The sequence below is a fragment of the Tyto alba genome, unplaced genomic scaffold, assembly GCF_018691265.1.
Source record: "Tyto alba isolate M040663 unplaced genomic scaffold, T.alba_DEE_v4.0 Super-Scaffold_26, whole genome shotgun sequence".
Classification (NCBI taxonomy): domain Eukaryota; kingdom Metazoa; phylum Chordata; class Aves; order Strigiformes; family Tytonidae; genus Tyto; species Tyto alba.
In genome coordinates this window covers 10,186,630-10,199,545 of record NW_024881300.1, presented here as the reverse complement: position 1 = coordinate 10,199,545, position 12,916 = coordinate 10,186,630, and the positions used below count along the sequence as shown (strand labels likewise).

The following is a 12,916-nucleotide window of genomic DNA, read 5'->3' as shown; positions in this document are numbered from 1 at the left end:
TGCTATTCCCATTTTACAGACAGGAATGTGTAACGAGGGAAAACTTAATCACAAAATATTCTAGTTGAAAAACTATTTTCCAAGTATTTTCTCATTATTCTTACTCTTTTCTTTAAGTCTCCTTTTGCCTGTTCACTTTAGTATTTGATGAAGTATCTCTCTGGTCTACAGGCTAAACCTAGAAAGTTTTAAGTACATACATAGCTACTCCCCATACAATTTTCTGGCTAGGGTATGCAGCTGTAAATGTTTCAGAGATTGCATTACAATGATAGGCCTTTCAGATAAGGCTGTGTGAAAAATATATTAATAATCACAAAATTATTACAAAATGCACTCAAGTAGACAAAATGAGTTTGTAGTTTTACTTACAAAATAAAATCTACTTAGTGACTCGGACTTCTACGAACAGGTTCAGATCCCTCCTCCCCCCTCTGCACATTCAGAAATAAATTATGCATGAAACAGCCAAGGCAAAACACAACTACCACCAAGCCTGTGAGATTACTCTCATCCTAATTTTAACAGATTCAGTATTATACATTTTTTTTTTCCCCTGTTGATATGTCACAGTGTATTGAATAAAATTCCCTAAAAATATCTGCAGTAAATAGTTTAGAAAGAAAATAATGCAATTTAGAAAAAAGCTGCTCAAGCAAATGTCCATCCTTTCCAACTAGAAGCACAAAGACACAGCTCAGACTTTTGGGGTATTTCAAAAGCATTAGCCTTTAAACCAAACAGCCTATGTGTCAAATGTGCAGTCACCTCCATTAGTTAAGCTGTTCCTAAGAAATAGCTTAAGATTCTTCCCTGAAAAATGCTCTGCATTTGCATTTCCTACTGGATGAAATACTATTTTCAAAAAGTACGTGACATCTCAAGCGCTGCCAACACACACCCTTCATAGAACACAGCTCCTTCCCCGCGCAGTCAGGTTCCTGCTCCCCTTACACAACTCCTTCGAGAGCCACCTCGTCCTCCATCGGACACAGCAGTGATCAGCTCTCTCATGCAGCTTTTATTCTTCAGTTAATTCCTATCAACATCGTCCACAGCTTTCTTCGGTGGATAATGCACCCTCAAAAGTCCAAATCAAAGAGAGGCGGTGATAGTTTTCATACAAAATGCTCCCATCTGTGCTTTCAGCTCTTGAAGGTAGTCTCGATATACATAAACGTCTAGCTTGAGACCAATTTTCCTCAGGCTTTTATTTTACACTCATAATAAATGTGATGCTCAGCTGTTTCTTAAATACCACGAGTGTCTCAGTCATTGCCTGTATATCTAAATGATGTTCAACAGCCATCTAGGTTACGCTGCTTCTGAAGCACCAGTTTGCGATGCTGCTTTCTGGACGGGAGTGCGTTGGTTTGCTCTGTTAGGTAAGGACACTGAGCAGTTACACACCGTGTTTTATTTTAAAACGCTGTACAAGCATTAACTAATCTGACCAGCGCCCTGCAAGGGAGGTAAGTATTACTCTCTCCTATTTTACAGATGAAGAAACGGACAGTTTAAGTGATTTGCCCTGGGCCACACGGCACGTCAGCGGACAGCCGGGAACGGCGACGCTCCAAGCCTGTGTCCCCAGTCAGCCCGGCCAGTGGCAAGCCTGGGCTCCCAGTCAGCCAGGGAGAGGCCTGCCAGGGGCCGGGCCCCCCAGCGACAAAAGGGACTCCAGGAGGAGGGCTCCTGCACCTATCTGCAGGGGAAGCTCAGGGTTTTGTATTTTAAGCTTGCTATTGTGCATCCTAAGAGCCACCAACATCATTCACTGAATTCTAAAATATAACATATCTAGCAAAAACAATTCACTTTACAAACTACAGCGAGTAGCTTATTCATCAAGACCCCCAGAAGAATATCGGTAGAGAGGCTCCATAGTCTCCTCCTCTTACTACCCTTTGGTTTAAGCTTCTTATAGCCTTTTAAGAGGGATTGAACCAGAGGCTGTTGTCCAACTTTGTCACATCCAATAATCTGAGAAAAGTCTGACATGGCTTTCAGGTGAACCCGAGTAGTTCCTATTTACATGTCTCAGCTAAACCACTTGGAAAGATAGTTCAGCGCCACAGACGAGCCAGTCTCTAGGACTAGTGTTCCAGAATCACCAAAAGGAAAAGGAATTTGAATCAGGATATGTAGACTTCCTCTGCACCTTTGAATATTTACAGGCGGCAAGAATTCTTTACATTTAGATCATTCCTTCCCAGCTCCATTACTAGTCTGAAAGGACTTGACTGGATTTCCTTACACTATGTTAGCTATTTTTAAGAAGTAGCCCTCTGCTTGCTACATATACAGTGGTAGAGAGAAAAAAATAATTGGGGAGCACATCTCACATTGCTGAAATGAAGTCCGCTGAAGCCAGATTTTACAAGACATGACAATATACTAACACCAAACTGACAAAAATTCTCATCTCTGCGTTTTGGCTTTAATGGGTTAATTAGCTTGGCTGGATACAAATTTTAATTATCTGAGTTTGACATTAATGTCCTTGGAGTGTTGTCTATAAGGATTTGGGGAATCATAGACATTATTTTAGTTACTTCTGGAAACTGTGTGTTACACTGGGATTTAAATAGTAAGAACAGACAAGAATAGTGAGAACAGGTTGATCTATTTTGAAAAGTCAGACTGTGAAACAGGACAAACTGAGATGAAGCTGAAGCCTGGTCTACCTTGCTAAATTCAGTTAGTCTTTGGGGTAGTCTCATGGATACAGCATTGAAGAAAAAGACTGGAAAGTTAGGAAATAATATCCTTTGAGGATGGGTGACTGGACAGAAAGTTTAGATTAAGTATAACAAAGAATTCTGCATGCAACTGAGATTTGGAGTCAAGATCTCTTCATTGTCTAACAGTTTCTCAAGTAGAAGGTAACCATCTTAGATGGTTATATAGAGAGTGTTTATACAAGCCAGGCAACAACCACCAACCTCAATTACTGACAGCAGCTCACTTCCTCCAGAGTGAGAACCCAGCACGTGCACCTGAAGGCAGAACCTCAGCGGTTCTCACTCCCCACCGCAGAAATGCTGGGCTGCCACCATCCCACTGCGGGGGCAGAAGGGAAGCTACACGGGGGAACCACAGAACAGCATTCTGCATGCAAAATCTTTGATCAGCAATTTCTAGCACAATTAAGAATGACCCCTGAGCAAAACAATACTTATCATGCAGTCTGTTAATGGAGCATGTTAGTATTACCGAAGTAAAGTATCATGCAATCTAATGCACATACTCCACTTCTGAATTCTTTGGAGATGGATTAATGGGTTGAGTTATGGCATGCTATTTTAAGTGTGTTACTTATTTTCTTGCTTTTAGGGGTCTGCATAAGTAGACCAATGATCTGATGATTTTTAACTGCATTTCAATAAATATGTACTTAACCAGCAACAAACTGTTTTTCTAGCCAATAATTTTCCAACAAACTATCACAGGTTACTTGAAGCAAGTAAGATCTGCAGTTCTGCAGAAGAACTTTCCAAAACACACTTCTCTGCTTTTCTATTATTTTCTGTTCTTTTTTCTAGAGATGCATTTGTTTTACGATTCAAAAGAGAATCCTGTCTGCTTTTTGTGTATATGGATTTAAGCTCTCTCTGAGCTTCCAACAACATAATTCTTTATAACAGCAACTGCACTAGTTCTTTAAAATGTAATGCAACCCTTTGTGCAGTAGCTTTGCACCTTTTAAAGACAACCTTCATTCTGTTTTCCATATTCCCTTGGTATCAAAACCAATGTAATTTGGATTTTCTTCTGTGAAAATTTGTATAGATCATTTGGCTTTAGGAACACAAAGTAAATGCAATGCATTTCTTTTAGGTTCACACACCTATGTAATTGCTAAAATTATATGAATAAATTTAAATTCCTCCTAAATGAAGGAGGGTGGCATTCACACAAGTCCTCTGTTGCCCAGTAAGAATTATAAAAAGGTAAGGGCTTCTCTGCATCACAGTAACTTACAGAATGTAACTTACAGAAAGAAGTCTACTCTCCTTACTTTTTTCCACTGCTCTGGTTAAAATACCTAGACTGTGGTCCTGTGAGAAACCAAACACCTCCTGGGAACTGCAGAGCAAATTTAGAGCACTTAGCACTCCACCGAATCAGCTCCTAACTTAACAAGGCTAGGGAAAGAACTGATGGAGGTTATCAAACTAAAAAGTGATAATTGCAAAAAAATGGCAAAAAAATGTTCAAAAGCACAGTGAAAAAAAATTCTCCATCATGCAGAAGAAAAATATTTTTTTTTAATAAACAAAAACAAGATAGGTTTCTCTGTAACACTGCCTGCATTTTTTATTTATCTCCCCCCCAAAAAGTGAGTAGGCAAGTTTGTATTATATTCTTTAGAATATAAAGGAAGTTATTTTCACCCTTGGATAAAACCTTAAAACCTCTAAAGGCCTCACTCATTCAGAGATGGGAAATGGAAAGCCTCCCTATCATATATTTTGGAGACAATATCCTTTTTTCTGGAAATGCTGATAAGGAACAAATTCAAACTGGTCCTCATCCGCCTGGATCATCTTATTTATTAAAAACAATGGTATCTCTTAAACCCTGTATACTAAGCTATCGGTCAATTTTGATTGACACAAATATTTGTATTAAAGGTTACATACTGCAATTTACAATTGGGTACTATCACAATACTGTATGTTAATGTAATCAGTATTTTTCATTTCATGAATTCATTTGCAGCTTGACACTGCAAGGGTATTCTTACATATACTGAAGACACAATTGCAAAGTAGTTCAACAATTCTCCTTTAAGTGGGATTTTTTTTATCTGATAAATTTTTTAACACAATAAAACCACTCCTATTACTGTGTGCATGTTTTAATTTCCCACCTTTTAAAGTGTTTAGACACTTGGAATACCTAGCATACTGAATTAATCCACAAATATTTACAAGAAAAATCTATTTAATTTCTTTCTGTAGTAACTACCACAGGGACTATTGTAATGAAAAATTTCCCATCTTAAAGAATTAATGCGATTACTGATATAGAGAAAAAATGTAATTTATATCATCACAAACATGTAAAAGATATAATCCCATATTCACAAAAAGAATCTTTATTCCCTCTTTGAATTCTGAGACAATACAGTCTTGCCTTGAGGAGAACAGAAATATTATGAAGTACCTTAAGCAAGATAATTGTAAGAGAAAAAAACTACAATTGCATTATTGTTGTGCTAAACTGTGACATACTTAAAAAGCTAATTTCTTTTATTATAATGGAATTTGGTGTGCATATCCTTTAATTTACTTCACTATTTCTTTACATTTTTACACACAAACATATGTGTAAAGTGTTTCCCATTATCTGTACTACCTGGTTTAACAAACTGCAACAAATTTAAAACAATTAAAAACATACTTGGCAATTCCATAAACTTCGCCAGATTTTTTTTTTTTAACAGTTTTGGAACTGAGCACCCAGCATGTCACAAAAATACACAGCAAATTAAAGATCTATTGCAATTCAAGCATTATTCAAGACATGATCAATAATTTATGAAAAAGTAACATCTGACATGATTGACTGTCCCAAATTTTACCAAACACATTTCAACCAATCACAATGCTGAACAGTTTGCATCTAAATCAAAAGGCAAGCAAACAAGAATGTGTCCCCAAAATAGGGCTTTCTACAGATATGTCAGTTAAAGTGCTTTTACTTTTGAAATTCAGGCAATCTTCAATTATTCCTTTCAATTAAATAAATTTTAATCAAGAAATTAACCTGCTGTGGCTGGGCATTTCTCTGTCAAAAGGAAGGAAACATTTTTTCACTCGTTCTCCTTTAAAAGGCAAATTTAACAAAACTACTAAGACAAATAGAATGACCTAATTAGTACTAAGTAATATTTAAAGCTTTTATATATATAGTACATTCTTATTGCTACCCCTAACTTCCAAGGCTTTCTACTCCCTGATACTGTTTGATTTATCTGGCACTATTACTGCCTAAGTATGCAAATCCATATTGTCCATTCTTGTGTGCATCCAACATACACAGAAGGAATCAAACTGTAAAGAAAACTTTCTGTGAACCTTGATTAAGCTAACTTTTATGGCAGTGGCATCCTCAAAGGCAAAAAGGGTCACCCTTGGTCTTCAGTGGGCAGACCCACACAAAACTAGTCAAAGGCAATGAAGAAAGTGCCCTGGAACGAGCAAGAAACAGCGCTCAGAAGTGAGTTACAAGAATCTCTTACCCTTTTCTACTTAAGAGCCAGTCCCACTAGAAAACTTAAACCCTGAACAGATGCTCTCCCATGCCTCACCACTCAGATATGGTTAGCAATGAAAATATGTCTTGTATTTATTTCCTTGTAACTCTTAATCTCTGTTAAAGCACTGAATTATTAGTGTCATACTAATCAAGTTAATTTCAGTTATCTGAACAGATCTGACCAGCTAGTTACGAAAAAATAACCATCTAAATTAAACAGAGTAATACTGGGTTAAAAAATGTAGGTCATTGAAGAAACAAACCATCAACAAATATTGCCAGCTTTCTGTTCGTGAAGCAATTTCAGCATAAGCCTTTCTTTGCTCTGTTCAGACCCCAATTCCTATGTATCAAAGCCTTTAAGCACACACTGGCCTTAAGCACATGCTTAAAAAAGCTTTGCAGTGTTAGGACCTTCTGACTGGTACACAGGACACTCGGGACTGCTCACAATGTAATCCCCTGCAGTAAGCGAGCCGTCTTTTCCACTGTGACCTACTCACGAAATTTATGTCCCATACAAGAAGATTATGTACTAAAAATCAAATCACGTTGTGTCAATGTAATGATAACAACCAATATACATCACCCTGTAAACTATGAAGCCCCTATGCTCACAAAACACCAGTGAAATCACAAGTCATACCTATGAAAATAGCTACAATGCAATATACAAAAGAGACTTTAAACTAATACTTGTGAAACATCAGCCTTTCACATCTGTGCCACAAGTGGCCAATTCACATTACATAGCAATGGTCAACATGATTCCCACATACATAACTTTTTTCCCAATTAGAATAAACTAATAAAATCTCCTCTAAGTTGCCCTCATTAAGCATGAAAATGGTTGAAAGAGTTTAAGTCAGTTTTATTTTGTAAAGGAGGAAAATGTATCTATGAAAGAATTATATTTTTTTTTCAGAATCATATGTACTAATATGCTTTTTATCATCCAAAACTGAAAATTCCTTTAAATAAAAAGTTTTTAGTTAGTATCAGTGTTTTGGAGCCTCCCACTGGCAGCCATCACACAGCTGAAGCAAACTATCAGCTGAATGGAGGGTTTATATCCAGCATCAATGACTATTTTGCTTTAAAAGAAATTAGTATTTCTGAGTTCATATTTTAAATGCAATTTAAAAGATCATAAAGGAAAGAATCCAGCATTTATTGTGTGTCTCCCAGTAGACTACTTAATGTTCAAACATCTACTATGCAAAGGTCAAATGATTTCACTGAATGTAATGGTGACAAAAATATTCTGCAGCACTGAGTAAAAATATCAGATGATCAAGGAAAAAGATATGGACCTATGATCTTGCAAAAGTCACAATAAATAATATAGATTCAGTTCAGTAAGAAAGAAAATCACAAAGTTGTGTCAGGAGAAACAGATTAAGAAAGATAATAGGTAAAATACAAATTACACACTTTTGGCAATGTTCTTCATAAAGGAATATTTTAAAGTAATACAGTAAATGAATTTTTATTAAAAAAAAAAAAAAAAACAAAACACAACTCCGCATACAAATATTGCTTGCACAGAACTGGGAAAAAAATTGTATTCAGATGGGGAACCTCTGAGGTATTCTGATGGAAGCAGCAACATGGATAGCTGAACTCAAACAAAAATCCAGTGTAAATAGTTGTGGTAGCTGTAACATACACAGGGTAAAGCTGCAGTGAGCACTCATTCAGGAATGAGACAGATTACAGGTAAAACCAATATGAAAAAAATTTACTCAAATGCTTATCTGAAGCAAACAGCAAGAGCTAATAGGTACCAATTTATTTTCCATTTTATTGTGTTTTTCCTTCCTTGACATTTACATCGAATATTTCAGGTTCCCATTCTTTCTAACATAAAGAGGTTCCAAAGTGTGCCATGCACACTACTTGCTGGTGGTCCTCACTCTTCAAAGTCAAGATCTCATCAACAATTAAAAAGAGCTGGAAACAAAACCAGGAGTTGCCTATCTGCCTCTGTGATGTGCTGCAATGTAAGAAGAATTTGGTGGTCACCAACAGCACCTCATCTGGGAGATCCAGTGGATCTCTCCACATTGATGGATAGGAACATCGAGGGCAGGAGGCAGAAAGCAGCTGAGCAGAAACTGAGGCAAAAAAAAACAACAAGCAAGAGTAAAACATGTGTAGAGGGAAAAGAAAGCTAGAAAATTATATGGACAAATGAAAAAAAACCAAAAAAAACAGGACAAGGCAGCAAAGAAATAAGAGACGAGACAAGGGAACACAATATAGGGAGTAAGGTAACTAAGAGCAAAAGAGCAATGTGATATTCACTTTCTGGAAGAGAATACATCATTTCTCACATTAAAGAAAAGTGAAAGGGGGTTTTTAGTTTAGTTTTTCTTTTTTTACTTTTGTGTATAATAAACAAATGCACAAATCTTGACTGATCTTGTATTCTAACACCTTACATCAAAACCTGAATTTTGGTAACTTAGGCTGATGTATCAAAAAATCCAAAATCTCTGGTTAGATGTTTAAAAAAAATTATACGTATCCAATAAAATATCAAGTAAAGATAGAAAATAAGGTGCGAAATTGATCTTACATCTGAATGAGACTTCTGTTAGTGAGCTCACAAAAAAAAAAAAACAGTGAAGGTGCTACTAATTTTATATATTAATACAAAGATACATTATTTTGACTATTAAATTATGTTCAGGAAACATACATACGTTTTTTTCTGTGCTCAACCAGCCCAACAGCCTGCTTTGCTGAGCATTTTGAAAACCAGTTGTCCCCAAGCAGAACAGTAACCTCATTGGTGTGGACAAGTTTTCCTGGCATGAAGGCAAGAGGACCAAAAGGTACCTGTCAAAGGCACAGAAGAAACTGCTGAAAATCACTAATAAAAATAAAACCTAGACAGTTATTCAGGTCTTAGTTTTTTTTAAAAAAAAAAAAATACAGAGTTAAAGAAATAAAAATTTTACAGCTGTTATTTAATGACTAACTCTTCATAAATATTCAAATGACCACATCCATCTTACAAAATCAGAAAAGTGGTATTTAACTAGACAAGTTCTTTTTGTGACATAAAACTATAGTACAGTTGAATGCTCACATGGAAAACAAATTCACTTAATCCTAATGTGTAAGCCTTGATAATAAAAATATTATCACATAGGTGAGTCACGTATTTGTTATACACAGACTGCATTCATTTCATAATAAAAGCAAGTTTAATTTTGCTAAAATTTTAAAAATTTTTAAATAGGTATGGTCAACTCAAAGATTAGTTGCTTTTCTCAATATCTGTCTTGCTAATAGTAAGTACCTAGAAACCTCAGTGGAAGTTTGTGGGACTACTGGCAGGGTCACAGACCATGCTTAACTTCATTTTGATTCATCATTCACCAGTACGCAGACCTCAACCTTCCAGCGATGCTCCACCAAGCAACGCCCGTCCTCTACTGCCTCTCCTGACACACTAACAATACACAAAAACAGGATACTTCAGGCAGGAGTACACTGGTGATAAATACATTTTATAACCTAGAGGTGCTTCTTAGAATGGGTAACCCCCGCTTTAACACATATTACAAGGTACGGGTCATTGTTTTGATGAATTAAGACACCTTCCACAGCCCACACTTTACAAACAGTGCTTGGGCAAGTGCTACTGCTGCGGTGGCCGTGGCCACCCTCACTCCTGTCTCCTGCACCAGCCCCTCGCATTCTCGCCCTCAGACCTACAGCCACCTGCCTGGCTGCCTTTGGGCTCCAATTGACAAGAAATTAGGAGACCAAAATCAAAGTTAAAATGGAGGTGGCAAAAAGCCAAGAACCACATCCTCATCAAGTTTTCTCTTTCTTAGGGTAAAAAGAGATCTGTCTCGGCCAGTTTGTATCATTTCCTTCTATTTTATTCCTCTGCCGCCTTCTTAATTTCCTCAGGATAGCCACTTGCTTTCTCATCGCATTTGTGCTGAAGCGAAGCACTTGGACCAGTGGATCTGTTTCCTTGGAAAGCAATCTTCCCTAGCTTCAGTATCCAGGAGGGTACCAATGCTTGAAACTGTTTTCCAGCAGGCAGGATCCTGACGTTAAGACTATGCAGAATGTGTCTTTCCTACATGTGTACCCTTCCTGACTTGGTTTTCAAGTAGCAGACTGCACCATTTGCCTGTTCACTCTTCCCCCCCAAAATGATGAAAGCAAAATTGAAAACATATGAAAATATTTGGCTAACAGGATAGGAACTATTTATATACATTTAAAATAACAGATGTGAGTCGACGTTGCTGCTTTAACTAAGAATAAGCCCTATCTAGCTTTTTTAAAAACAGGGTTTTTTCTATGCTTCGAAACAACACAATTTTTTTGCTTTACATCCTGTGGCCACACATATACACATGGTAAATGGACTACACACATAAAATCCAGAGCTGAATCATGAGCAGAGCAAATGGAAACACTCTTTTCCCACATGGTAACTGTACTCCAATGCTGTCCTACTAACAACTCAACTCTATACGCTGAGCCAGGCTGCCAGGGAGGCACTTTGTGCTGAAATTAGCCGTTCAGTTATTTACAGTACAACTTCCCTCCCTTCAAAGATGTATCCTGAATTGGACTTGAGAAGGGAGGAGGCAAAGAAGAAAGAGAGAAAAGCCAATTTGATCAAAATTCTGGTGAGCACAAGCCAGCAGGGTAACGTTTACATAGGGAGCTGTGCAGTTGTTAGGGAAGATTCAGAGCACCAGAAAAGACCACTAAGTCAATGTGAAGATCGGTGGAACAAAAATTAGCAGCACCTTTTTATGTAAAAATCAATGTTCTAGGGTTTATTTCCATGAATCAGGAAATACTACAGCCACTTTCTTCTCAGGAAATGACTAAGTACCATAATTCAGTCATAATTATAGTTTTCTATACAATAGATTTACTTATCAAACATGTCAGATTTTGTGTTAGCTTTTATGTCATCAGTTCTCAGATTTAAGAAACACTGTAATTTATAATGGATTTTAAAGAAAAGAGAAAGAAGCAAAAGCAAAGGTTTAAGTATTATAATAATAAATGTAACATGACAAAGTACTACATGGCAACCTGAGTAACACCACACCAGCAGTGCCGACAGCCAAGTTATTAAAAATTTTAGCCCATTTTCTTGAATGAACTCTACAGCATACATACCATGATATCGTACGACAGTTTATCAGGCAACGTACAGAGTCGTTCTTGAAGAGCCTCATAGTCACTCTCCACCTTTTTCCTGTTGACAAATTCAAGTTGATTCAATTTCATGTCTAAAGTAAAGAGTTAATGTTTTTCTGCTAGTAATTCAACAACACACAAAAAAATATAGAAAAATTAACTATTTTACTCTTAAACCCATATGGTTGATAGATGAATAACTTGTTTATAAAAGACTTGGGATGACAAACATAATAGCTAGATTATTTTAGAATAATGTCTTAAAATAGGGACAATGATTTTAGCTTATGCATAGCTTTCTGAAATTTTTTATGGTGTAAAGAATCAGTTCTTTCACTATGATTTGGCATATCTCACTCCATGTTCAAGTTCAACAGTTATACCACCATCAATATTTTAAAAAATAACTGAAAATCCAGTTTATACTTCATAAGAGGCAAATTCTTCACAGTATCACTCGTAATAAGGAATTAATGATCTTGGTTTGAGCTGACATAAATGGGCAAAATTTTAATTATTTCTGATTTTCATGTGAACTTTGTGTTCCTACCAAGAGTCAACACTCCTGAAAGATGACTTGACCACCAGGATTCTGTCATATCTTCCAGCTCTGACAAGGCTTATGCTACTTCTCTATCCAAAAGGTAAATAAGGCTCATGCTACATGTTGCTACCCAAGGCAGAAATATCTTGGTGACAAATTATTCCCACAGTAGACATCTGGCTCTTCAGAGGACTTTGTGAGCATTTCAACTGCTGCAGGAATTTTCCTCTGTGTGCAAAACAAGCAACTACACTCCCCCTAAAAAAGTCTTATCTTGCGACAACATTCTTAACTTTGGCTGGAGAAAGTCTTTTAATGGACCACTGTCATTCTGAAGATGGTCTGAAATCAGCTCCTGCATGAAGTTGCTGGCATATAAACATCAGGTTTGATGATATTGTTTACTTGCACTTCAAAATAGTAAATATATATATGGTAGTAAATTCTGCATTAAAAGGCAACTCAAAGCATGGAGCAGCACACTGAACAACACCGACCCAAGATGCAAATTACAGGTTTTCTGAGGATGATTCAGAAAAGTAATCTATAAGTGTACTGAAAAATGAATGTCATAGTTGATAACACAACTCTCAAAATATTATCATTGATTTTCTTAGATTCATAACCAAAGCACAATCTTCTTCAGCATTCGTTATGAAAAATTATCTGATAGTCCTACGTTTTGTCTCATTTGCTTCCATAGTTGAACTTTGCTGTAATCACCTTACTTTATACCTGGAGTACTTCGTATTTTAAGTTGCTGAGTTGGTCCTGAAAAGAAAGAATGTAGGTTTTTATGCCACTTGGACATTAAAACTGTATTCCATACAACTGATTTACAAAAGATGCTTGCTGCTGCTTTGGTTTGACAGAAAATTTCTCCCAGATATTTTAGGCAAGTTTCTCTGTTCA

The 12,916-nt window shown here is 36.7% G+C and overlaps 1 protein-coding gene across 2 annotated transcripts in view; it reads right to left on the bottom strand.

Annotated features, from left to right (window-relative positions):
* Positions 1-12,916, bottom strand: part of URI1 (URI1 prefoldin like chaperone) — a 42,348-nt gene that overhangs the window by 14,356 nt on the left and 15,076 nt on the right. For both annotated transcript variants that reach the window (XM_042797482.1, XM_032987168.2), the window contains exons 3-4: positions 11,440-11,518; positions 8,976-9,111 (exon numbers count right to left, since the gene is read on the bottom strand). In XM_042797482.1, the coding sequence (XP_042653416.1) occupies positions 8,976-9,111; positions 11,440-11,518 (215 nt within the window). The remainder of the gene's footprint in view (positions 1-8,975; positions 9,112-11,439; positions 11,519-12,916) is intronic.